The sequence below is a fragment of the Aquila chrysaetos genome, chromosome 10 (genome assembly GCF_900496995.4).
Source record: "Aquila chrysaetos chrysaetos chromosome 10, bAquChr1.4, whole genome shotgun sequence".
NCBI lineage: Eukaryota > Metazoa > Chordata > Aves > Accipitriformes > Accipitridae > Aquila > Aquila chrysaetos.
In genome coordinates, this window is record NC_044013.1 from 32,008,818 (window position 1) to 32,036,762 (window position 27,945).

The 27,945-nt window shown below is 45.5% G+C and overlaps 1 protein-coding gene across 3 annotated transcripts in view; it reads right to left on the bottom strand.

The window, feature by feature from the left end:
• Positions 1–2,425: 2,425 nt before the first annotated feature.
• Positions 2,426–27,945, bottom strand: part of GALNT17 (polypeptide N-acetylgalactosaminyltransferase 17) — a 219,343-nt gene continuing 193,823 nt past the window's right edge. For 2 of the 3 annotated variants that reach the window (XM_030028668.1, XM_030028670.1), the window contains 5 exons: positions 21,449–21,634; positions 17,837–17,974; positions 16,487–16,582; positions 6,429–6,596; positions 2,426–5,764 (listed from right to left, as the gene is read on the bottom strand). In XM_030028668.1, coding sequence (XP_029884528.1) covers positions 5,636–5,764; positions 6,429–6,596; positions 16,487–16,582; positions 17,837–17,974; positions 21,449–21,634 — 717 coding nt within the window. In that variant the 3' untranslated portion in view covers positions 2,426–5,635. Of the gene's footprint in view, positions 5,765–6,428; positions 6,597–16,486; positions 16,583–17,836; positions 17,975–21,448; positions 21,635–26,395; positions 26,400–27,945 lie in introns of all 3 variants that reach the window. The other variant, XM_030028669.1, reaches the window with a different exon arrangement.

A 27,945-nucleotide genomic window follows, 5' to 3' on the forward strand; every position in this document is an offset into this window, starting at 1 on the left:
AGGATTCTCGCGGTAGCTGTTCTGCTCTCAAAATGCCAGAATTTGTTACCGGTTTAGTGTGGGGAGCCAATTCTGCACCTCAGCACAGCAAATCACTTTGTCCCCACTCTGCCGTTATTTTCCTCCTGGCTGCGATTTTTGAAGAGCACAATAAGAAATTAGTTCCTGCGTGGGTTCTTGCCTAACTATGAAATACTTGCCTATAACAATAAAACTTAGAATTACAATAGCCAGGAAAGACATTTGGAGAGTTATTACCCATCACGTCTCAGAGCCACCAGATGGGAATAAAATAAGAAACTCCTCCTCTGGAAAGCTCTCTGGGTTATACAATCTTTCTTCTTGTTATTTTGCCTTCTGTCAGAGGAACAACACTTGACACAGAGGATCACGTGGCTGTTCTAGGTAGCAATTCCTGCATGCCTTCAAAATAAATATTTAGCAGTTTAGGAGACCCTGGAGCTAATGCCTCAGTTATTATTCCCCCAATAAATAGCACTGCCTTGAGCACAACCAGCATGCAGGTATCGCAGCTCCAAGTGCGATCCAAAGCACTTGGGCCAAATTCTCATCTGGGGCTTGCATGAGTAACCCGAACTAGCAGTCCTGTAAATAGGAACTGACCCCTTTTTTTTGGCTATAGATTCCTACCTCAGCCCATAGGTGAGACCTCCCCGGGGTGAGGAGCCATGGATGGCACCAGCAGCTACACCCAGCTGAGACATCGACAGGTATTTATCACAGTAATCCTCGTGGGATGTGACACTTAACTCGGTTGCTCTTGACAAGATATCCTGGACAACTGGAGACTGCTGAGCTGGGATTTCAAGCTTGTCATTTCTGCTACGTTGTTTTATTTGAATGTGTTGCTAGAAGGATGCCGTCACTTGGTTTCCACGCAAAAGGCACAGCCAAGATCCCAGTCCCACCAGTACCAGCTTAGCTGAAAACCTGAATGAGCTGAGCAACTTCACTGCCTTCAGCGTGTTGTGTGGCTCCTGCCTGTAGGAAGATTTAAAGCCATTAATAACTTGGGGAATTTTTTTATTTCTAACACCAGTGATTCCAGGAACCACCTCCTCCCAACACACAGGATCAGCCCACCTACAAGACCTTGGCATTTCAGTGAAAATGCAGAAGAGCTCAGCTCCTCACCCTTCCGGCAGTTGGTTGATGGGCTGGAAGGGTTCAGGTCCCTAAAGCCGGCACAAAGTTTTTCTGACGTTTAAAGGACCACCTACAGATCACTTTGGTTCAGCAGTGACAAGGAAGGGCCCTTAATACTTCATCCCAATGTCCTTGGAAATCCAGCCGAGATTCCTAATGGTCACATATGCTTTTCCCACTCCCCAGCCCAACGCAAGATGGCTTCTCATCTGCAAAAATGAGCTGCAGAGATTTCAAATGTCTAATTTCACACTGCATAGTGGAGTGCTTAAATCTGTATCTATCAGCAGTGGATGAGTGCCCAAATTGCTCAGTGATGAAGCTGAGAGGCTTTTCTATTGGCAGTCTGTAAGTCTAACTTTTGACTTCGAAATGACAGCAGTTTAACTTCATTTGAGGGCTTAGAGCGAACTTTCTGGAAGTCTGGCTCTCTGCCCCGGGCAGCACAAAGGGCATCGGAAGAGTAAGAGCTCGCTGTTGACTTCAATCCACTGTGAAGCACATCAGACCGTACCTTTTTCTAACCTGGACCTTTCACCTTAGAAAGTCTTGAGCGTGTAAAATGCACACAACAAAAGCACAGGTTTTCATCTCGTGTCACCCTTCAAGAGAGCTGTGGCTGCAAATGGGACGCTCCATGATGGAGCTCTATTTACCACGCTCTGCCCAAACAGGCCCAAGGTTGGAGGCTACACTTACCTGGACTGATGCTAACAGCCTGCTGTGTCCTCAGCTCGGGTGGGAGAGCTGCTGCTCCTATCAGGAGAACTGCCAACGGTGCCCTTATTACACAGTGCACCCACAGATACACTTCCCTCCTGCATAGGAATATACCTACCCACACCTCGCGGTCCTTACAGGGACACCACATCACCAGCCAACCTGGTTGTTAGGAGAATATGGATGTAAGAAAGTGGGTCTAAGGAGTGCCCCAAGCTTCAGGTTACATTTAGAAACACCCAGCCTGGCAAACAGAACGCATTTGCAAGTGATGCTTTTTTACCATGTAACATCTCTTTTCAGCTTCTTGAATGTAACTGCATTATCTTGGTGAGTGGCAGCTGGCAGGGATGGATGAAATGGGAGGTTAATCTGCATCGGCCATCTCTCTTGGTTTCTCCTTCATTTCCATTTCTTTTAAAAGTGGAAGTTCCATTAAAACAGCAGCACTTTTCTATTAAATAAGTAACAGAGAAGAATGACTACCTCTGTATCTCATCAGCCGTGAATCTTTTTAAAATCACTCAAGAGGCAAGGCTCAAGTCATATATTTAATAAGAACCACTCTGATATCACTTTTAAAAGCAATTAACATATTATTAGAGATAAGCACAAGATGCAACATTTAGATCCAGATTTCTAAGACAGATTTCTACAGTTTAGGAGGGTGCAGACCTTGGGTCATCGCCTCGGCAATCATCTCTGCATGTCACAAACCAATGTCAGAACAGAACTTCAGTTACATGGACACAGCAGATTAAATTCTCACTTTTAATCCTGATTTTACTCATGCCGCTTCTTTTCAGTCATTTGAAAGCACTCTATGTCCACCAGTGAGAACGGGCAAACCACCTCAACAGGGTTTCTGCCCCACCTGAGGGTCCTGGAGCAAAGTGTTCATTTCCACCATCCCCTTCCCTTTGGATATTCAGGTATTTGTTTTTCTTATGGAGCATGAAGGAAAGGCATTTCTGAACCTTAATATTTTAAAGGACCAAAGAGCCCACCACCAACAGGATCCTCATCGCAAGGTCATCTTGTGTTGCCAGAGGGCAAGCTCCCAAGCACACGTATATCACCTCCAACAGGCAGCACAAATGCCACCGGCAGCTGGAGATGCTCAGTGGTGCACCCCGCTTCTGCCAGGGGCTGCTGCCTCCTGAGCGGAGCTGCATGGACATCCCAGAGTGACTTTGGCTGACAATCCGATATGTTAAATAGAGCAAGTCCCTCCTGCCTGGTGGCTGAAGCACATCCTGCCAATTATGGTAGCCGAGGTGTAGCCACACATTCATTTCTGCTGCCGGTGACAGGGACAGAAGCCTCCAGCAGCTGAAGCAGATGGAAGGCTGGGGGCGGTGACACCTTATACCACCACAATTAAATTTGACAAAGCCCATCTGTTGGTGCCCTGAGCACTGGCAGGACTAGAGCTGAACTGGGAACCGTGATTTATAGCACAGGCAACATACAAGGGTTTTTTGGTTGTTTATCCTGAAACGTGCAGGCTTTTCCCAACACTAAACAATACGTGGCTTCCACTGATGACTGACAGCAAACTGATTGCTCAATTAAAGGGCATTTTACCATTTTGACCATTAGCTGTGAAGTCTCAAATCCCCCAGACTTTCCTGGAGTCCACTTCAGCAGTAAATTGCTCTACTTAGAAGGCAGCAACAAATGCAAAGGGAAACACATCATGCATCTAAAGAGATTGTGATCATATTGGTTTTTTAAGTGCTAAAATTTATTACACAAGAGATGATGCAACAGCGAGTAAGAGAGCAAAATTCTACATTGACTCCCTACTTTGCAATTCAGGACAACTAAGAGGTTTTACTTCATTAAGGAAGGCAAGGGAAAAAATCAGAGACAACCCCAATGGATGAGGAAGTCTTGTCAAGCCTAAACGAACAATCAGTCCTATGTGATGCTCATTGCTGTAGAAGTAACAATGAAATGTATCTGCTTCTGTTCAATAAATTACTAAAACATCAGTTATAAACCTGCTGCATGGCATTGAAAATTAAACTCATTAAACATCCAGGTAGCTTCATCCTGATGCAAATGGAAGACAGGCATGAGTGCTCTGCAGCAAACAACTCTGTGCACATCCCATCTTTGGGAAACATATTTACATGTACATCTCATATATTAATATATTTTAGTGCACCCTAGCCAGAGGGCAACCAGAGAGAGTATTATTCTGTGAGAAGGACAGGAGATTGGCTGGCTTCTCCTCTCCATCGAGCAAAGCCTGTATCGACCCATTAGTCTAGCATCCAAGTAAAGGAACTTTGCAAGACATTTCCCTTTTCCAGGTAGCCAGACATCAGGACCCCAAACCAACGGTCTCCCATGATGGCTGGGCAGATTTGGTAGCCAAGATTACTGTGGGCCAAAAAAAGCAGGTGAGATTGCCCCACCATATTAAAAAGCCTCAAGTGACTTCAAGGTCAAGAATTTCAGCCAAACTGCCATTAAATGGTCTCTTGCCCTCCCTCTCCCTTCCTTACATAGCTCATGAAGGTCTGCTGCAACACACACTGTTTGGGGTGACCTTGACCACAGTCACACAGTGACCAGGCAAGATAGGTATGCTTGAGCCTTACGAAGAGAACACCACTACAAAGTTACAGAGACTACCATTATTGATGTCTTCGTTCAGAGCAAGGATGCCTTAAAAACAAACACCATAGCCTCCACAGGAAGGAAGCCCAAACAGGACTTTCTCTTGCGTTACCTGCTCTCAGCCTGTTGCACCCACCAGCGCATCCATCTTCACTTCTACAAGAAAAGAGCAAAAAAGGGGTAAAGGTGGGTCTCCAAGGGGACAGTGCAAGGCCAATGGCCCCGCTGGGAGGGCAAGGTGGATCTGCAGCTCCCCAGGCTCCCATGGGGCAGGAAGCATCCCGCAAGCCTTACTCACCATGCATGAGTCCAACTGACACCCAAAAGGGCAGGCAACTGCCCAGACAGGCAGACATCTGAGGTCTTTTCCAAGGGGAATGCTTTTGGGGTCTCTGTGGGAGGGACTGGTGCTGCATGGGGCTGCCTTGGCCAACAGCAGTGCATGGGTGATGGAGAGGGGGCAATGGGAGATCAGTGTTTTTATTCAATAGGATTTTGTTTGATGAGATCTGTGATTAAGGGTTGGAAAGAACCATGGGAGCTACCAGGGTGAGCTTTGCCTCTCCCAGACTGAAGAAAAGGGCTGCTGGATGCAGGGGGAAGAAAGGGAAAAGAGAGAGAACACCTAGCAAAACACCACATCTTTCAAACTCAGCTCATTCGGGGCTTGGCAACCTTTTCCTCTTACAAGCACGTAAGCTTTCATGCTTGCCAGGCAGATATATCCAGGGTCTCTCAACTCCGATCATGGTGGAAACCTACCTGGCCCTTTGGGAGAGCTTGGGGTCATCTGGGAAAGCAACAATTCCCTGTCAGTAAAAAGCTCACAAGACTACATGACCTTATTACAGTCATTCCAGCAGAAATAAGTGGTACCTTTTAGAGTGCTTGCCAGAAGAAAATAGCAGTTCTGACCCAATTTCACACAGTTGGAATCAGCTGTGGGAGACTAATATACAATAAAAATAAAAAGACACAAATGCCCATTTCCCCCATGTCCTCTCCTAACAACATGAATAAAGCTCTGTTTTTATATTTCATCCCTTCCAAAGGAGTCCAGTCGGATCAGTCCAAGTCAGCTGTGTTTCGAGTCAAACTCCTCTGACTCTTCCACCCTTTACTTAATAAAATTTTTAATTGTCCACCTTTGTCCTGTGCAGCTGCGAAGAATCAGATCAATGCCAGCCATTCCCCTGTTCTCCACTTCCAAGCATCGTCCTGTTCCCTTATTCAGGATGGCACCATTCTAAAATGAAAGGATATGGGGAAGATATTAAAAAAATTAAAGACGGGGTGCCTGCAAAGCAAGTCAGGACCATGCACTGCCCAGGAGTGCAGCTGTGTCCTTGTGCATTGCTGGAAAGTGCACAGCACTTAGCTGGGTGGTAATGCAATTCAAACAATAAAATAATTGCTAAAGTAATCAATGTGAATTGAATGAGCAACCTTTATCACTGACATAATCCCTAACACATGGATCCCTAACACATCAGCAACCAAAGGACATCTGTAACCTTTAAATAGCATGGCTGCACCCCTGCGTTAGGAAGATGTGACACTTCTGTAGAATGTATATTATTTACACTCTGCTTTGGGACAAAAGTACTGTGTTTTCATGTATTTCACCATACATTATCTGTAGAAAACAAAGAAATCTGGAAGTCATTGGCAGAGCAGGCTACATACACCTGAGGGTATCAGAAAGGGAAACTTCTACTGGATACTGTCCTAAAACACTGTCCCTGCCACTGATCCCTCTTAACCTTTTCCGTCTGCCTGAGGACCTGGCACCTGCTGTTGCATGGGACCATTTTGTCTTTGTCCTGCACTGTCTCACACCAAAGACGACGTGGCATTGCCCACGGTTTGGGAAGCAGAGGAGCAGCATCAGTGGCAGACCCGTAACAAACCTGTATGAAATTCCAGCGCTTATGGAGGCTGCTCTTGACCTTCTCACAATCGAGGAGCTGAGGGAAGCGGCTTTTCACATTATCCACAAGGCAGCGGGTATCAGGTAGAAGAGTCGTGGTCCCAAGGGCGCCAAGATGAAGGAATCCCTCCTTGGTATAGCGTGCAAGCTGAGGGACAGTAAAGGAGAAGACAATGACCATCAGTATGTCTGGAGCATCATTAAAAAGCAATAGAGGAAAGGACAAGTTTGCAGAGCCCCAGGAAAAAAACTGAGGATGGTGCACAGAGAAAGTAGAACTGACAAGAGGGAAAAGAACTAACTTTCTCCAGCCTTTTTTTCTTGTTGTTTTGGTGGTTTTTTGCAGATGCAAGTGAGGGCACAGGGAAGGGATAAGAATAACTCTGGGCCTTAAACCCATCACAGGGCAGACTTCTCCAGCCTCCTTTAAGCCTGAACACTCTGTAGGTTGGGGCAATGGATGATTTCCCCTGGTTTTCAGCCGGAGCCACCTAGCTTGGCTGGTCATGCTGGCCCAGCCTGTGGCTTCTCGCGTGCTTGGCAAGCCAGCCTTGCTTTGGCCCGCAAATGATGCTGCTGGTGTGTCTGGCACAGCCCTCCAGCAACTCCAACAGCTGCCGGGCAGCAACATCAGGCAAAGGGGGCCAATACATAATTGGCCCCATTCCCCAGGGACACAAGCCCAAATCTCCCCCATGGTTCAGCACTGAAGCAAAGGCTGAGGATTGCAGCTAACCCCTGCCATGCCCCCCACATCCAACTGCCCAGTGCTCCCAGAGCCCCATCTCAGCTGCAAGGGAGATGCAGGCTGGGAAAGCATGGGGCAGTGCCGATGGTCTCAGGGACATTGGGCTGGCAGCGTGCAGCTGGCACCAAGGCTGGTCTGAGACAGCCCTGCCATGGCAGCAGAGCCACACACAGGGGGCTCCTCCATTTGCAGTGTTTAAGGAATTCTACCAAAATATTTCCCTGAACATATTTAAATTCAGGAGTGAAAAGAGATGAATGACAGCGGCCTGCCTTTTATAGTTCAAGGGAAAGATATACACAGCTGCTTATTTAAATTATGAATCAATCCATTATCTAGCAGACAAATAAGGAGTATTCAGCACATTAATTAACTGAGCATATCTGTGACCCAGATGCTTAAAAAGAGACAGTAAATCACACTGGGAGTTTGGGTTATCTTGGTTAGAATAATTAAACATTGAAAATCAAGTTAAAACAATGTAACAGGGTCCAACTCCAGCTAGTAACCACAGACGCAGTTATGGTGCTTGAAGCCAATTTTGCCTTCCCTCCGTGATGCTGGTTGCACGTATAGGTGTGCTGAATCCTCCAGCTGGCCCCTGTGCTGCCCAGCTGCCTCGGGACAGGTGTCTGGTGTGCTTTGCTCCCAGCTGCTGGTGGAGTTACACTTTTAGCCAATGTGTTGTGTATCAAAGCAAGACCTCCCCTACTTTACATCTCACCGAGGTCCATTTGCCAATGGTATCCACCCCCAGAGGTGGATTAAGCTGCGGTACGAACGCAAAGAGGTGCATGCGTGGTGATGCTGGCATGGGGCAAAGTACAGTACCGCAGTACAGTACCTGCTCTTCTGCCCCCCAAATCCCTTTGCAAACTGGTGCAGAAGAGTACACGTTGCTTTAGCTTTACAGTAAATCCCCCACCAAAGTGCTGTGCTGGCGCAGCAGGGATGGAAAGGAGGGCAGCCTGCAGAGCTTAAAGCCATACCCATCACCTCCTCCTCCCAACGATTCACTGTCTCCCTCAGGCGCGGGGTGCCTGACTGCAGGACAGGGATCCTATCCACCACCAAGCTCAGCTCATGCTGTGCCGGGCTCCCAGCAAGGGAGCTGCCCTGCGCACAAGGCTGGAGCAACCTGGGAATGACTCCCTGGGCATCTCCAGCCCAGCTGAAGGCTCAGATTCATATTATTTGTTTTTAGTAGTTTGATGTTTTGATGAGCCAAGCCTTGAGCAAGATGGTGCTCTCAGCCTGACAGAGTGTTTTTAACCAAGCAACTCATCTGAATTAGTATTTGAGCACCAACGCAGAGGATGAGGCCGCTTGCCTTGCAAAAAGAAAGAGGTGTATAAAGGAAAAGACAAAAAAAGACAAGCCCTCTCCAAGACAGACGGAAGAAATCATCCAGAGGTCCCAAACGGGCAGTGCAAGTTATGCTCCTTCTCCTGTTTCCGAAATGTTTCCTACCTTGTGCATAATTAGTGTGCTAAACACTTTTTTTGTGATGTTTGGCAGCTTGTTTTCAGACAGTTGGCCTAATGCCCACAAGGCAACATGATTTCTGCTCTTACATGTTATCGCCTAATGTGGTGGGAAAAATAAGTAGAGCAAAAATCAAATCTTTCCCGAGGAAGGGAGCAGGGCCAGGGCTGCAGGGAGACAAAACAAGCTGAAAAACAAACACGGGTATTATGAAAAATGCATTAAGTGCATCTATTGGATGTGTCATCTACTATGTATAATAGCCAGATAAATAAAGCCCTGAACACGCGTCTGGATCTCGCACACTGCCTAATCCCTGATCTACTCTGCCGAGCACAGCAGAGCCTCAGCAGCAGCCGTTGCAGCCTTCAAGCCTGCCCAACTATCAAACTTGAGAGTGATTATTCCCCAAAAATCCCATCTAATTCGCAAGTGCAAGCTCCACTGCACTCCTAAGACATTTATGAAATTTTTTTCTTTTGGGATATTTTGCCTTTGATGTCTTAATTCTTCTTTTGTTATTTTGCTCCTCTCCAGAGTAAGCCAGGGGTCTCAACCACAAGGTGACAGCGCGGGTGAAGCACTCAGGTAAATGGGAGTCCTATGGTGAAGCACAGATCCTGCTACCGCTGGGTTTTTCTTGCATGATAAAAAGGAAGAAAATACAGAGCAGAGGCTGACGTTTGAGATGGCCCCACAGGTAGCTGTGGGAGCGTAGCTGCAGCCTGGCTGGCAGTTTCTAGGATTTGCCTGCTAAGAGAAGAGATGGGAAGCACCTCTGACTCATCACCACGTAGTGCATTGACCAACGTTTTAAAGAGCAGCTCCAGACAGTGGGCTTGTGTGAGACCTGAGCCTACCTTAGAAACTGAAGATGCCGTACAAATGCTTTATAATATCAGTAAATTACATGTGCTGTTGTTACTGAAACCTTCTGAGTGGTTGCAGCTATTCACCAACTCAGCATTTTGAGCAAACTTGCCCACTTCAATGTGGCCAGCACAAGCCCAGACGATGATCTCTGAGAAAGGTGGTTGATGAGAACTTATGCTTTGGCTATATATGAAAGTTGAGCGAACAAGATGTAACAGTGAGAGGCTTCTACAAGTGCTCATAGGGATATTCGGCATCAGTGCAAAATACCCCTGGGGTAACACTGCTCCTTGGCTCAGAGGAGCACAAGAAGGGCCTGCCATGAGCAGGATTTCAATATGCTCCTTCTTTGGGCGCCATGTTTGGGAGTCTCAGCGACATAATTGTCTAAAACCTGTCCTCTTGCCCAGGAGTGTATCTGATCCACCTCGCACCACCTGAACAGTCTGTGCTCTTCCCCTCTCCTCCTCATCGTCACAGCACAGCCAGGTAAGCTCTTCCCACAGGATCCAGGAAGGCCCTTCCACCAAATGTTCTCTTGTTGGACTGCATTGGTTTTCTCCTCTCAGATGTGTCCTAAGGATTGTCCCTCCTGCTCTTCATTCTTTCACTGCTGAGCACCCTAAAAATGTTGCCTACGTCAGAAAGTGTCTGAACAAGGCTACTGCCTTGGAGATCCTGTGGTTGCTTTGCAGTCACCAATGATTTCCTCACACAGTCATCATGGTGCTTAAAGATAATAAAAGTTTGTCTTTTTTCAAAGGAAATTATTTCATTGATGAAGAAGGTGGTTTTGCCAAAGTGCAGTCCAGTCACAGGAAGTTATTGACAGCCCATGTCACATAACCTGTTAAATCCACTGAGCATGTAACGAAACTATGTTTTCCTGTCTTTGTGGAAAGGCAAATCACTGAAGTTATCCGAGTTTAAATTCTGCTCTCTTGCCGCCCCCAAATATATCTTTATCTTTAAAGTGATCTGTCCTACGTCTCAGTGCCTGCTAAGCAGGTTTGTCAGCCTCCAGAAAGCAGAGCAAGCCAGGCACAAGCTGAACGAATGGTGAAGGTGTATACAGCCAATCCAGCAGGAAAGACAAACACAGAGGTACCAGACTGAGGAAACGCCTGAAGGAATCACCCAGCCTGGCACAGGACAAGAAACAAAGGGAAAGACCAAGAGAAAGGACCAGAGAAAAACAGTTTAAAAATATTAACAAACTAACCATTTAAAAGTGGTTAATACTGATGAGGTCTTAAACCCCTTAATCAATATAAGTGGCCCAAAGCCACATCCCTAGACAGAAACACTGATTCACACCCACAGCCTCTTACGAACACACTTCCAGCTGAAATGCATCCTGGCTAAAACTGCATCTTGCAAAGTCTCCCACCTTCAGGTACCACTCTGGGGGGCTGATTTGCCTGGGGGGACCCGCAGCCCCCACTGATGCCAGGAAAGCAGAGGGGCGCACGGCTGCACACGTGCCTGCTGCATCGCTCGTGCTGATCTCCCACCGGCAAACTTGCACCACCAATACATCTTCTTTGATTATTGTTTCTGGCTGGCTGCATCTCAGGGATGGGAGAAAGTTAATTAGACATCTTAGCACCTGGGAAATAAAAGCCTTGATGACCTTCATTGACTCTATTGGAAAATAATTTAGGGTTGTTTAGCTTCCTTTCTGCACTGAGCAGATCATCAATTAGCAACAATAAGTAAAGCGTACAGTATTTTCTTTTTAACACAATTTAATCTGATGTGCTATTTTGTCACCCTTGATACTGCTGTGTCCCAGATGATCTCAGTATTGATGGTTTTGTCCTCAAGTTCTGATGCTTAAATGGGCAAAACATATTTTATCCTATAATTAAATGAAATGCTCTGCTGGGTGAACATTATCTTAAGTTTTATAGTATTATAGTGCTTTCTATCACCTTAATATATCACCATAGTTCTGTCACTCCAATGAGGTATTACTATATTATTAGTGTAATACATCATTATGGCAAGGTGTTTTCATGATGTATTGCCGAAAAGATGAAGCCATCAGGAAGAAAAAAAATCCACAAGCAGGCTCAATATAATTACAGGATAAAAGGATACTTCATCATGAAATCTGATAATAATTTGACCTGGAAGTGAATGAAAGCAGGGAGAATGGAAAGCTAAAGGGAAAACAAGAGAAAAAACAAAATTTTCTCCCACTGATAGATGTTACAACAGAGGTGCTGTGAGCAAAAGCCAAGATTTCATCTGCATTCAGCGCTACGTAGGGGATCCATCACACCTGACTGCACCCAACTGAATGCTACACGCTTACCTTAAACTGAGTAGCAGTCATCAGTAGAGAGAGCAGAAACTCAAGACATGATACAAGCTGCCCTGCCTTGAATGGGACAAATCTCTCCCCTTCTCCCTCTCTCTGCATTGGGCTGCTCATCTACAGCTATGCAGCAGCCACAGCGGACGGTAGCACGGTATGGGGATGGACTTAGAAAGAGTGAGGACCTCCAACAAAATCCCAACTTTACCCGGCATGGCAGGGAACAGGACCCGCGACACAGCTCTTCTTGCATGAGGAAAATGCCAGCAGGGAGCCTACACCTCACCCTCGCTCGCTGCAGCTGAGGAACCTGCTCCTTAATTGTGAAATGCATTTAAAGGAGTATGGCTGGGCCATAGGATCAAAGACAGAAGTGGAGATTTTAAGAGACTACATGCACATTGAGCACAGGCACCACTGTGTGTGCTTTTGGATGCTGAACAACTCAAAAGGAATTGCAATTCTTTGTGTTTCATATACATAAAACAAAGTAAGCTATTTTAACGAAGTGTTTATATTACTTCTAATTATATTCTCAGCAATAGATTACAACATGCAGCCCATTAATTAAACAGTAGTAGTGGAAGTCCAATTTCTTTTGTGCGGCACCCATGCTTCTGCAAAAGGCTAATTTCAAAGCTTCTGCACTCACTGATAGCTACTTTTAAAAAGCATTTTCAAGGAGTTAAACTAATTGCATGTATCACGAAACAAAAGAACTGCCAAGAACTGGCTCTCAGCTGGAGAGGGAAGGGACAATGTGGAGGTGGAAGGAAAGAAAAGGAAGAAAAATCTGTGCTGAGCTTGTGCAACAGGTGAGCTGAAGGGAGCCAGCAGCACTGCAATGTTTGACTTCAGAACATCAGGTAGGAAAAGAAAACATTGTTAAGTTTAATCACAAAAACAGCTGAGGAAAAAAATAAATAACCTGCTTTTAGCCATTCATCTTAAAGCCCAGGGTTAGCAGACAATGTCAGGCTAATTCAGTTTCTCATACTATAATGCACTTAGAGGTTTAAGTTTCCATCCAGAAAGTCCAAAATGCAGTTTGTGCCATTTAAGAAAAAAATTGTGTGCATTTAAGCAACAGCTAGGTTATATTTAGCAGTGACTCGATCAGCCACAGTTGACTGATCTTTGTTGAAAGGCAAGGATAAACCAAAGTGAGATTTGTCTCTACCCTGAAGGACTCCCGCAGCTGGTTCCTAGGCTCAGGTGGCTCCTGAAGTTTGCAGTTCAGGCTCAGATGAGCTTTAGGATTACTTAGTCCTGGTGAGCCTGGAAAGCCCAGGGTGACTATATTGTGAGAACAGGCTCTTTATGCATTCCCATCACTTGAACTGTACATTTTTTTTTTAGCTGAAAATGAACCTCCTTGAGCATCATCGACCCCAGATACTCACTAAGGCTGCCACAGCATTACGTCCCCATTGGGCTCCATCTCAATCTTCAACTCATCCTCATGCCAATGAGGCTCATTTTGCATGTGTTTAAGTCGTATTTGAGGCCTGTGATAGAACAGAGAACTGACATCCTGTCTTGCTAAGCCCTGAATAATGCAGGTTTTCATCCAGATTTGATGAGCTAATCCTCAAGACATGACAAAAAAGTCAGATCTAGTCTCAGGAAAGCTACCAGGAATGGGATCACATGTTCCCAGACCCTAGGGATTTTGCTGTGAACTCTAATATGTTTTTCCCACCTGAAAAACTGCAATTGGGGTACCTCCCTCCCTCGTAGAGACCTCCTCCCACATACGGGGCTGCATGAGCACCTGTGAAGGAGCTAGACTGACATTATCTGCCATGACCAATGGATTAAAGAAAGTTCTGTTTTCAAGATTGCTTACTTATCTCTGGTATTCACACAGGTATTCAATATTGGGGTATTCAAAGAAAGACACCCAAATCCAGGATGGGCTACAACCCATCATGGGCTCAAATGCAGCTGGAGCCAGCAAACCAGTCACAGCAGTCTCTGAACTGGGAAGCTCTGATGCTTAAACTGGAGATCTGCTCAATAAATAAATTACCACGAATAAGCTGAGAAACCCTACTGTCTGGTGAGGCACTTTTCTTCCTCACCCTGCTCTCCTTTCTGATTCATGGGAGAAATTTTCACAGGCAGGGTTTGATTATGCAAATACCTGCAGGTACTTAATGGGATGGTCTTTTTTATGTTATATTTCACAGTTTTGGTCTTAATGAATACAACCGTAGTGCTGAGCTTTCTTCTGTAACATCATGAAGGAACCAGAAGTTTCCCCTCTCCATACCTGCACAGAGATCCCAGTGACCCTGGAGCAGAGGTACAGGGCAGGCTTACAGAGCTCTTGGGAGCAGGAATTCAACCACTGATGTTGAGCATTTCTATGTAATTTATGCACTTCTGGGTTGAGATGAAGGTTTGATACAGTAGCTTGCCTTTGATGGTACATTGCTGTGTCACCTGTGCTGCTTCATCACAGCAGTTTGCTGTCGTGCAGTAATTTCAACAGGACTTAGGTGCTCACAACACTTTAGACACATGGACCTGCCCATCCAGCAGTTCTCAGCCTAAACCCCGTGTCATCTGCCAGCACTGACAGCTCTGGTTTGGGGTCATGATGTTAAAAAAAGCTGTTGGAAGGCATGGCCAATGCCAGAGTAATAAACATTATGATGCCAAGACAGAAAACAGTGGAATGACAAGCCAGGGCTGCCTTACTGGGTAAGGGAAGAACACAGCCCATATAGCACAGCAACCAGAATATGTGCAATGAGAGGGCAGGTCTTCCCTAAAACAAGCAAAGGCAGATTGTTGTCCTGCAAATAAAAAGAAATCTCTGTAGACACCTTAAACTTACCTGACTCAGCATCTGGGCACAGCTCGGATGGGATTGTCTCACCTAAGTTCCCTCAATCAATGTTAAGCTTCCAGTGTAAGACTTATCCTCGTGGCAACGCAGAGCAACAGGAAGGACCTACCCCACAGTGCGAGGTGCCATGGGTCTCCTCCTGCAGCGCATCTTGCCTTCTTTTGAAAGAATGTGGATGATGGCTTCAGCCTGGAAACTTGGCATTCAGACAGCTTTTAGGTACAGTTTTGCCCCAGTTTCTAGGCAGATCAATAGATGCAACCCCTTCAGCACAGATATGGCTGATCCAGAGACGGTAACAGGGAAAAATTTCGGAGTCTGGCAATGAGCATGGACTTTTCAACAAAGACAAAAGAAAAGCAACAGAAGAAACAGCCTTGTCACAGAGGAGTTTATCCCTGTTTCCATCCATTGCCACTACACACTGTGCAAGCACAGTGATGGTAGAGCCCATCATCTGCAACCTCCCTGCCTTGGCTAAATTTCCGATACAGGTAGCCAGTGCATTTACATGGGAAATGCAAACAAAAGCAGGAGACTGAAGTCAGATACATACATCAAATCCTGATGATAAACACCCAGGGCCTCACTGGATAGAGCTAAAATGCCAGAAGAACAAGTGCTGCTACTCTGTAGCTTTAGGGAGGTCAGGCATGATTTTGGTAATGAAAGAAAACCTAAAAATCACATTGTAATTCTTGAAAACCCCATGTGTCATAAGATGGCCATTCTGCTCCCAGACCTAAAGGGAAACTTGTATTTTCTCCTTAAAGATTGTAGGGGAGAAGGACATTGTGCTAAGGGATTTGCATGATGAGATGATGACCGCTAGGCATACAGAAAGAAAACCACAAAGGAAACCACGGGATTTAGGCAAAATACTGTAGTGAGGATACAGGCAAAGATAAGAGAGAAACAGACAGGAAAAGTTAGTGGGGAACTGGGTAAATTATCCCTAGAGCTGCAGATCCTCAAAGTCCAGCTTAGAGTCTGCCGTTGGTTTAATAGATGCCAGCAGTGACAGAGCTAGTGTTGTACCCTATTTTGTTCCAACTCTATGGCGATCGAACCAGCAGCATTCCCATGCTGCTTTCTTCTTAAAACATGGTAAGAGATGAAACTACAGAAGAGGCTGAATTAGTTCATCATCACTAACTTTCACTATTTGACACATCCACTAATCTTCTAAAAGATATGAGAGCTAGAGTGAATCTTGGAATGATGATTTTAATCTAGAATAAGCTTAAAATTAGGATAAGAAGCTTTTGGGTTGCTCCAAAACTTCTGGAGAGGCAAAAGGAGTGCTAGAAAACTAACGCTATGGTAAATCCCAGCCAAGCTGAAATGGCTAATTATCATCCCGTTAAAAAGAACTGTTTGTTTTCTTTACCCAGTCGGTATGTTTTTACTCTGCTGGGTGAAAGAGAAAGGAAATGTCTTAAAATGCTCTGCTTGTGTACGCTCTGCTCTGCTCATTGGCTATTTGCTTTCAGCATTATTTACCCTCGCCTGGAAGATTTTTTCAAATTACGCTTTTACTTGCAGCTCTGGCATGATTATGGTAATCCAGAAAATAGCTACTCTACGAGTAGCTGGGAAAATGCACCTTTATATCTGAGGTATTTTTAACAAGAAGCTGGGCCTTATACATTTGAGAGTGAAGCCAACAGACATGTTGCATATCCATACTCCGTCCTCTGCCGGGTACTGCCTGCTCCCGGTGTGCGCAGTCCCAGCAGAGTAACTCCTCACCTGCGGTCCCCAGCCATGGCACGGGTACAATATGGCTGTGTGGTTCTCCTGTGGGCCCTGGTCAAGGCAGACGTCTTTTGCCTTGTTGTTTCGAAGCTGTAAGAAATAACAAGTGCGGAGTTATGTGGCCCTGTCTCTTCGGAAATAAGCAATAAACTGATGCGCAGCAATGTCTCTAGCCTCTCTTGCTATAGAAAGAATATACAGTGCTCTATCACTAGGCATAATCAGGCAGAGAAAGGTTTAGTGTGCCATATGTTTTCTTTAAATACAGGGTCTAATGATGACTGCTTTTATATAATAATCACCATTCAAAGGAGCCAACTTCCTTGAACAGTTTTCTTTGTATTTGGTCATGTGTGGTGGTAACAAACATATTTTTAGACTGCCGTCAGCAGGTTGCCAGGAGCCTGAAATCAATGCAGAATCACTTGTATTTCATCGAAATCTCAAAGTGCTCAACAAAGCAGGGAAAAAAGTCCAGCTAGCACAAGGAGCCCATTCAAATAGTCACAGGGATGCAGGAGGAGACAGAGAGATGGCAAACCAGCCATCAAGTACTGAAAGACACACTTCAGAGGGAGCATGGAAGTGTTTGGTTCATGCTACAAAGCCAAATGGCCGCTGAACCCCAGCCACCAGGTCTGTTAACGCAGAGCTGTCCTCTCTCCAGGCTCCCCATGTAGGGCAACTGCAATAATACCTCTGAAAATACTACTTTTGGGGAGGTTTTAGCATGAAGGCATTAAGTAACTTTGATAATAAATCTTTCTTAAAATTAATGCCCATCTGGGGAGCTCGGGCTGTGCTTCAAGAAGCCTTCTTAAACTGCCACTATTCCATGAGACCTATTGCAACAGAGTATTATTAGTTCCCATAAATGCCTGGTTTTATATTCCCAGTATGGTCTCAAAGCCAACAGAGATTGAATTAAGTCTCCCTACTTTATCTCGTCCTTAAGCTGTTGTGACAATTCACTGTATCCTACAGAGGCCTTGTAAAGAATTAGGCTGAGTTTAAGTCAAAGGGTTTTATAAGATGACTACATATTAAAAATATACATACAGCTGCTTAATCCATGGAGTCAATGCATAACATAGATAATTTTCTGTCAATTCAGTAAATGAGGTATTAAAATATTTTACTGTATATGGTCTCCAACATCAGAAATAAATCCCCAAATAGGTTTTTAGAAGAAACTGTGAACAGATTTATAAAAATTTATATATAATTATACAGAAATAGTAGGTTCTGATTCACATTCCTCTCCTTTGAGGCTATTTCTCATCAGAGACTCACCAGCTGTAAATACTACCGGTTTGATCTAAGGGACTGCTCAGCCTTAATTACCTCGCCATAAGCAACAGTGTTGTTGTATCTTCTCATTTCTGGATAAACATGGTCCAGGTACCACTGGAAATTTTTACACTTCAAGCTCTTCCTTAACGCTTTTCTCTCAGAAACATCCCCAATGTCAATACCTGGATTCTGAAAAATAAAGACACAGCAGGTCACTGAACAGATACTCTTAAAAAAAATTTTAAAAGAGAGTATTTCGGTGATGTTTGGTATCACTTCCAAGCTGCCTGGAAACTGCCAACAGCTGAGTAACTCCCAGCAGAGGCCATGCCAGGGAATTTTAGCATGTGTGCCCAAGCTGAAATCATCCTCACAGAAGTCAGAAGGAAGACTTGGGTTTCACAGCCACAGCGAGAAGGAGACATGTACATCTCTCATAGGTTTTGAAGGCATCCTTGCAATGGCCACCAGACTGATGCTGGATGTGTTTTAGTCCTGGGAGGTAATTTAGAAAAGAGAACCCAAATGCAGAAGAAAATGTTTTGGAGGAAATACAAGAAGTGCAGTGTAACAGAGGTGAATCTTCTCACTGATGCCCCTGGGCTTTGGATCCATTTGAGAAAGACTGAATCTGCCAATTTTTAAAAGATCTCACCTCCCTTTTAGGTACTGATGTACAGGACTTCCAGAAGAGCTTACATCCAGAAGAGATGTACATCAGGATTTAAAAGAGGGTCACGTGCTGAATCCTGGAAACGCAAATCCCTTACTGTGCATTGAGCACCAAACCCCTTCCCCTTACACACCAACGGTGCGTGACCCTACTAAGTGGCAATGCAGAGGACAGCACAGTTAAAAGGTATAAAATTGGGGGGGGGGAAGAAAGGTTTAAGATTCATACATAATAGAGGCAGATAGCTAAGAATAAAGGATAAAAATCACAGGAGAAGAGAAGTTGAGGCTGAACCTCAGAAAAACCTCTTGACAATTTGGACAATTATGTGGTGAAATAGTCTCCCCGGAGACATAGAGGAACCCCACTGCTCAAGCCGATTTAAAAGCAGAAAAAGCTACAATATCTGTCCCCGAAGGAACAATCTTACAGGAGCTGGGAGCTGGGGCTGAAGAGAGCTGTCCCCCTTTAACCTTTTATTCCATTACAGAATTTGGGGAACTAATGCAGCAGCCAGATGAAGGAAACCAAAGGCACATTGCAGCCCCTTTTACTCTTTCCTACAGGTGTCTGGGTTTCTACTCTATTTTAGCTCCTGCTCTTGTCTTTTGCAGTGATCATTAAATACAGCTGGGAAAGCAATTTTCCATTACAATGCTTGTAATGATCTTCTAATGAATTATTCACTCTGCTTTAGAGAAGACACCATTTTAATAGGCGACTGGTGGCTGATCGGTAAAAATAAAGATGATTCAGTGTAGACAGGTAGGACAGACTGAAATCTGAGTGGGCGAGATGGGTCACAGACCAAAGTGGGACCAGAAACCAGTCAGCACCTGAAATATTCAGTGCATGGGGTTTGGCTTGGTTTTGAACATAGTGGCATCGCCAAATAATGCAGTGTATATCCATAACCCCCTGCACAATACCACCTGTCAAACAAGGTTTCTCTAAAATTAAACCTCAATTTTACTGGTAAGACCTATATTAAAAAAATCTCAAATTGTTTTTAGAGTAACCCAGACGTGTTTCCCCAGACCCACTCCCAGTGCCGATTCATGTGATGCTGCCTTTTCCGAGCCATACAGGACCTGAGGCTTCCTGATGAATTTTAATCCCTTTTTGCTGTGCTCCAAAGCTGTTCCTGAGCAGGAGCATGGTGCCTCACCTCTAAAAAGGAATCGTCCTGAGGATTGGGGCTGAACCTGCAGTAATTTATGATCCCTGCCTATGGGCATTTGGATCTTGCAACCTGTTTTTAAGGGAGACCTGAAATCACTCAGTCCTGCAGGCAACTCTCTGCCCCTCTGAACCCTTGGAGCAGTACCCATCACAGCCAGTGCCCTCCTGCAGCTCACTGGGTAAACAACATTTCTTTCCATCTCTGTTCATCTATTTCTCAATAACAAACTAATCCAGGACTCCCCACCACCCCCAGGATGACAAACCGGCAGCACAGGCAGCTCATCGACCCTTCCCAGGTACCTGTTGTTCTCTAATGCAGTACAAAGTTGCGACTACTGCGGCTCTAAATGCCAGTAACTCTCCCTAGATGTAATCTTTCCTCAGAAAGCAGCAGCAGCTCATGTTTTTACGTTTTAATGTTTTCCAAAATGCCCTGGAGCACAGTGCTGCCAGCTGGGTACCCTGCCGCAGCAGGATCAGGACCGCAGCAGCTCTTTGCAGGGGTGTGATCTGCAAGGTATGAATATTTTGTGTTTATTTTTAACACCAGAAGGGTGGCTGTAAATAACTGCTCACATGGGGTATGGCCACTTGTGGCAATGGCTTTTCCTTGCACTTCAACAGAGCAGCCCAGTTCTCATGCTTAAATAAGTACACTGCAAGTGGAGTGGCTGTCAGGGGGTTCTGCAGGGTACTCTGAATCCTCATCCCCCCCATAACCTGGAGAGCATCACTGCATCCCCTCCTCACCACACCTTCTTCTTTTTCTGGCAGGACCAGAGGCAGGAGATGGGGGGGACTGGCCCAGCCAGGGGTGCTCCCAGTGCGCTCCAGGCAGCGTTCAGAGCCAGAAAGCAGGAGATGCTCTTGGGTTTCATGATTAGAGATAACCTGCATGGAGACCGGAGCCCAAGCAGCAGCCTTGGACCGACAAAAAGTCCTCCTGGAGCCTACAGAGCTTACACAGAAGTGCAGGGAATCACCTAGATAGATCCACGTGCAGGATGTGTCCCCTGGGCATGGTCACTTTGTCTTGCTGGCAGGATGCCAGTTTTCCAAAGGCCTGCCATGCTGTGACATGGCAGGATTTACAGGAAAAATAACATGTCAGATCTAAGAAAACCTAACCATTTCCGTGCAGTAATAAATAAAACCACCAAAGCTATTTAAAGAGAGTGTTTCTGGAGCACTTGCACGAGGCACTGCTGAGAGGGGATCTCCTTCTGTGAGCCACTGACCTCCAATCCTTTACCTCTGAACACGGTTTCTAAGCGCTGATGGCCTCGACTTTCCCAACGCTGGGAAAGCAAAAAGCCCAGGCACCTGGACCACGCACCGTCCGCAGTGAGCTCTGGGCAGCGACAACATCTGTAAGCTGGGAAACCCGAGCTGGGCTGCACGCAACACGGACCTCCCCAACCTGCAGGAAAAAAGCTCATGCACTAACGATGCTAATATTAATAATCTTCTGCCAACTGACTTTACAGACAGACTCCATCTGCGGAGCAACATCATGACATAAACTCACGCTGGGTAAACACTCAATGGGGAGATAAACACTACAATACAGGTTTAATTTTTAGAAATGAAACTAAAAAGGCTGATGTGAACAGTAGGAATTCTTCCAAAGTCTGCAGGTTTTGCAGCATCTCCATCAAAGCCGAGGGAGCTCTGCTGACTTCCACAGCTGGGGATGCAACCCAGGGTATTCAAGGCTCTGCTTCACCCAAGGGCACTTAATGCTCTATAATTCAAGTTTTTAACCCAATAAAATGAAGACTTAGGATAGGGTGCAATGGCCATACCTCCAGCGGCAGGTTCCACGCAATGTAGACGTGCCATTTGTAGTCGTCCATCCACACCTCAGCCACCCGCAGAGCGTTGCGCTTGGTGTAAAAGCCAATGTTGTTGTTGTAGGGCTTCTTCTTGCGCTCGATGTGAGCCACCCTGGAGCAGGGCAGGACCTCCATGCTGCCACCACACAGCCACACCTGCAACACAACCACACAACACCGTCAGCACAGGGCTTTGCTGTGATGCAAAGGGTCCACATATAAATCAAAGAGAAAGAAGTGTTGGGTTTTGAGGTTTCTATAATATCCTGGCGAGCACAGAGCACCACATCATCTAGCTGGCAAGTGGAAACGCATGGCCAGGTTTGGTCTTTGCTCAATGGCGAGACACATAGGGAGAATTTAACCTGTAACCAGAGCAAAACACGTCAGCTTTAGAGGGATCAGGTCTATATCCAGCAAGTGGTATTAATGCAACCTTTAGGTTGCACTGGTTGTAGGATCCGGTGCTGAGTTTACAGTGATGTTGCTACTAAATAAAAAGGATTAGCGACTGGAATAGTTGAAACACTTGCAAGATCTCCTCCTGCAGAAGGGATGACTCAGTGAAACATATGGCAGGGACAGATTTCTCCCACTTGAAAACACTTGTTCATTATTTTTCTTTCACATGCTGTTTAAAATTCCCTTAAATCACAGTTTACAACTTAATAAAATCTTTTGAGATCTTCTTTTTATCACACAGAAAGGGAATTTGCAGAAAGACTTGCCATACCTTGGTTCTTCTCTCCCCGTTTGTCTTCACCAAGAAGTTATTTATCTTAATTAAAGATGCGTATCCAGGACACCAGGCACCAGGCAATCGTTACAAATACATATGCCAAACAGGCCTAATAATCCCAGTTTCGCCTGTTTTGCAGTCTGCTCTGCATTATCATTTTGCACAGTTGTTATAACACCCATCGTTTCTGGGATCTCTTCCAGACTCACCACTTTTTATCCCATCTGTGTTCCCTAAATTTTACCCTGCTCAATCCACTCTCCCGGCAGCACAGGGACGCTCCTGGCTGTATCAGCTGCCCTTTTTAATCTCTAAGCGGTGGGTTTAGCCCACCCAGTGCTGGGCACATGCACATCCCAAGCCCAGGTGACACGAGTAAGGGGCAGTACAGCAGGGAAACATCTTCCCTTGGGGTAATCCTGCTACTCATGCTGTTCTCACTTAGATTGCTGCAGAATATAGGAGCCCAGATAAAAAAATCAGAGCCCAATTTTATTAGCTAGTGCATAAACACATAGCAAAAAAATCCCATCTTGCTCCTGTTCTGCTGTTTGACCTTCCTGAACACTTTTAAATACAATTGCTTGCCTCCAGAGCGAATTCAGAGCTGATCTCTGAGACGAGGGACATGCCTGTCCCTCCTATCCAGCTGCAACCACGCTCGCCTCTGGCCAGCCAAGTCCACAAGGTCTGCTCGAAGTTTTGCAACAGGCCACATGCTGGCAAAGCAAATAAGAAGTGAACAAGGTAGTTCTAAAGAAAAATATACATATTTTTAAAGGAACATTCCCAAGGCAATAGTTTGAGAGAAACTGCCTGTGTTTCTTGCCTGCTCAGTTCTTTAGTTTCTCAATGTCTTGGTGAAATAGGAGCATCGAGCTCTGCCCTTGGGTGCTCCCAAAGCTGCTGGGTTCACCCACAGTGCTGAATAAACCTGCCAGTCCTGGAAGATCCCCAGCACCACCTGGTTTTGTAGTTTTGGGGATTTGTTAGGTTTTGCCCTGATTTGAGATCAGAACAATTATTTTAAAAATGTAAAAACCATGATGTAATTAAAATGTCATTTCCCAGCAAGTTTGCCTCTAACAGTAAAGATGCACTATTGCCTTTCCATGCTTCAGTTAAATAATTCACATGGCTTTATGCTAGACAGCTTTCCTAGATTTCTGGAATGTCTGTACAAACTATCTTGAAATGCACATATTGTAATAACCTGAGAGAGAAAGAGTGTTGGGCATTGTGCAAAGGGCATTGGTTATACACGTATCCACAAGCCAGTTCCAGAGACATCAATAAAAATTTAATTCAAAAAAGGCACTTATGCAAGGAAAGACCATACTTCAATCTCCTAAATAAAGCCTAAACTGTCATTATAAACTAAAAAATCTAACTGTTTTTACAAGGCATTTATAAACATTTTTGCTGGTAACAACAGGAGCAAAGAGACCTTACACGGGAAACAGCCAAGTCACACCCGGCATTGCTGTCCTTAGTGTAGAGGAGTAAACCACGGCCCCAGGTAGATGTTGCTTGTTCCCATGTACCTGGCAATGACGTTCTGTTCCCGCTGACATACAAAAATGCATGTGAACCGGTCCACAGGTAACAGCACAAGGGCTGCAATCCAGGGGACATCTTCGATGGCCATGAAGCATGAGGTGTACTTGCCCTACAAGCTAAGTGTGATGTTTTATCCTTGCAATAACCATGACTGTGGAGCGGTGAATGGCCCAGAGAGAGGCCCCAGACTTTGTTCTCTTGGTGCCAACGTGAGATGAGCTGCGAGACACTGCAACCAAAAGGGCTCCGTGGACCAATATCCTCCCAACAAGGCTGGAAATCATCGCCTCACTGATGCCCCAACCTGCAGCAGCTTCACCCCTGTGGCACTCAGACCCTGAGGGCAGAAGGTTCCCAAACAACCTTCATTTATGTCCCTATTGAGCAGCCATTTGTCCCATCAAAGACCTTTAACAAATAGATTACCTTCCTATTAAGTAGATTTTTCATGTTCATAGCACATAAACCTACAATCCCTTAAGATACTCTATTTACTGCAACTAACAGCATTAACAGGACAATCAGTCCAGCATGTTGTTTCTAGTAATTCTTTGAAGAATTACCTCTTAGTAGATGGGTAATCAAGAGCCAGCACAACATTAAGACCAATCAGAAAAATAAGGTTTTGTGCAATTAATTAATGTTTAGCCTATTTAACACGGCAGAGTCTTTTACACTGCTTCCTACAAAGAATGAAATCATGACCACTATGTTTTACAAAATATGCATGGATGGCATGTAAAGCCATGTTTAAAGACTCAAGACAGAGTATGTAACACAGCAGGTTAAATATGACAAACAAGTCTCAAGTTTCTCCCTTGTTTTCTGACATTCAGATTTCAACATGACTATTAGATTGCCATTCATCCACCCGTCAAGAGATGCAGAATTAAAAATAGAAGCATTCTCCTCCAGTAAACGACAGTGACTCAGTAACTTCTCCATCAGTCTACACACAGGAATAATCAAACATACAGACAGATGCTTGGATTTATAAATAACCAGTTAACACAAAATTCTAGTGAAGAAATCCCAGAGAAACAAACAGAAAACAAATCCATCACCCAGAGATCTTTGATGTGTTTTTCAGAAAGCTGGTGGGTAATACACTTGCAATTATTTTCCAAGCAAAATATGACTGTCCTAAGAATTCAGCATGGAAAAGCAGCAAGTCCTCTCAAGCAGTGAAATGTCCGAGTACAGCTGAAACTGCATTGGCCATCTACTTTCTAGAAGCTTTTGCACATGTGGGAGGCAAACTTTGGTTAGCATGAGACTTCATCACCATGCTCCAGTGAGGGGGTGACCCAGCCTTGCTTTCTAAACACCCTTCAGATGCATGAAGGTGTCATGGGTGTGCGAAAGCGTTTGTGAAACAGCTGGCATCACAGTGACCTGCACCATGGATAACCCAAAATGGGAAGCAGATGTGGCATTATGCAATACGGCTAGTGACCTTCAAGGGAGGTCCAGGTACCTCTCTTGTGCACGCGTACCTACCAGCCAAGGCATCAGCATCTCCTCTGCCATCAGCCTTCAGGCCTCCATTTGCAATATCAAAGCTGTTTTTACAGTGCTCTTGTGGAGCACTCTATGTCTTCATTCCTAGGACACGTCCTTCATTCAGCTGGACACAAGTAACGGCAGCGTTTGGGAGCATCCTGGAAAGCAATGGTGACCAGGCCTGTTAGACGCACTGCAAGCGAGCTGAGGGAGGAGGCACCCTGGCATTGCCTGGGGAAGTGCACATCCCCTGCAGTTACTGCATTCCTAGTAATGGAGGGAAAATGGAAGACTGCTCACAAAACATAGCGTACTGATGGTCCTTTGTGCATCTAATAGAGACAGCAAGAAAATCCCAATTTGCTTGACCAGCTCATTGCAGCAGCCACAGAAACCATTTTCCAAGTGTTATGTAGTTAAGAACAATTACTGTCCATGATCCCCTTTGCCCTCAAAAATATACTGCAGCTATCAATTTGCTTTGCTTCTGTCTGCCAGAGCCAGCGATTACTCCCAAGAAGCATTATGTAAACAAAAGGGCTTTGGCAATCTGCCTAATGTCAAAGGAGCCAGCCAGGCAGAAAAGGGTGACCCAGAGGAGATCCACCACCCAGAAGGGTGCTGAAAGCCCGTCCTGTGCTACGCCAGGCTCAAGGCATCGTCTGCGCTCCCCAGTCGAGCGGGGCTAGAAATACGCGTTGGAGGGGCTGGCCAAGCTCAGGCCTTGAGGTTGGCGGTGCCAGTGCGATGAGTGCTTTACAGGTCTGGTTTGCTTGGAGGGAGCAGCCCAGAAAACGTGTTTGGTTGACACTTGGGGCAAGCAGGAGGATGCTGCTGAGCAAGGGGAGCTGCTGCCTTGTCCCACCCCATCCTCTCTGGCAGGTCAGAGCTGCTTCCTCCACCGTGTGCTGTCCCCCTCCACTCATCCCATGGAGCAGGGGCCCCTCAGGGCTCCCTCCCTTGGGTGCAGGTGCAGCAACATTGAAGTCCACCCAACACCCACTGAGCAGCAAAGGGCACACACAGGGGAAGGCACGGCTGCACCTCTAGCAAAAGAATGGGAGAAAAAATTAACTTTGAAAGCTGAGGTTTAATGCACAAATACTAAGAAAAACCTTGCTCCTCTCCCCAGCCTTATGCAAGCAGTCCTTGCTATGCCATGGTGCCCACTGGCAGGGAAGCAGAAGATAAAATTATTAACTTGAGAATATTTTCATCAGAAAATACTGACGCAGGGGCTGCTTCCCCTGGGATGTCAGAATAACTTGTACATCCCACTTCTCTTCACGCTGCTGCAAGCCATACAAGAGAATTCGGGCTCACCATCTGTTTTTTGCACAAAGAAAGCCGACATCAGAGAAAGAGAGAAGGAAGGACTTCTGCAAAATCAGAGACAAAACCAGGGCTGGTCCCTTGCCCCTTCGAGCTGGCAGAGTGCCAGGATGGTGCCCTGCCCCAGCACAGCACCTTCTCCTCTCAACCATCAGCATCTCCAGATGAAAAACCGTACTACTGGTGCCCCTGGGCCACTGCCTTATATAATGCTGTGCTTCCTCCTCATCCCTGGGATGTCATTAATAACAATAATAATAAAAAAAAAAAAAAAAGAAGGGGCAGTGACTACCTTGGGTCCTGGATGCAGTGCTCTAGTTGGAGTGTGGTGTGACATCTATGATGAACACTGACAGCTCCCATTAAAGGATCCTGACTTTAGTTGCTTATAACTTTGCCAAATTTTAACTATTCAGACTGAAATATATCCTAGAACAGCTCGAGCCTGCCTGCAGTTAATGCAAAGTGACATCATGTCCAATGGTGTCAAGATGAGTCTGTGAGGTAAACTTTTAATCTCTGAATGTATTGTGACAGAAGGAAACAGGGGAAAAAAACCCACTCCTAACTTTCATTACACAAACTCCAGGCTTTTTCAGCTGATAACTTCATTTCTAAGGCGATTAGCAAAACCATGCCTTAATTAGCAATAGATTTCCCATTTAACAGCTTTGCCTTATCTTTGCCCCCCTCCTTTCTTTTAAAAGTAACTTCCTAAGTTAAGGGAAAAACACAATTACCCAGGGCAGCTAAAATAATAAGGAATGTATCACAACAAAGACCTAAATAATAAAATTGAGAAACAGCAAAAAAGGCAAAGAAATAATCATTTCTCCACATGCTCCCTTGTATAGTTCTGAGAGACGGTATCACTCCAAGTTATTCCTTTTGTCAGAAGAAACGACACATACAGATACAACTCCAGCTACGTAGCTGAAGCAGTTTCTATCCTTTCTCTTCCCGCTTTGGCCATGCTCCATCCCACGTCCTGCTCCCCAAGATACCAGAGCAGCAAAGGGGTCAGGAATGGCTTGAAGAAGTTGCTCCCCCAAACCTCTGTAATCCCTCGTGCCCAAAGCACGGCCACTGCTGCTCTCTGGCGGGACACGGGTGCTCCATGACGGCGGGGACGAGACTCGAGCGGGCAATACCAATGTGGGGCAGGGCAGCCCAAGCCAAATTCCTCACACCCCAGGCAGTGGGGTCAAGGATTCCCACAGCAACGGCTTGTGCAAGGAGAAGTAAACATACTGCTGTTTTGGAGCAACCACCCCTTACGCTTAAAATCCCTCTTGAAGAGAGAAGTAATGCAGTACCTGCCTGTTATTTAAGC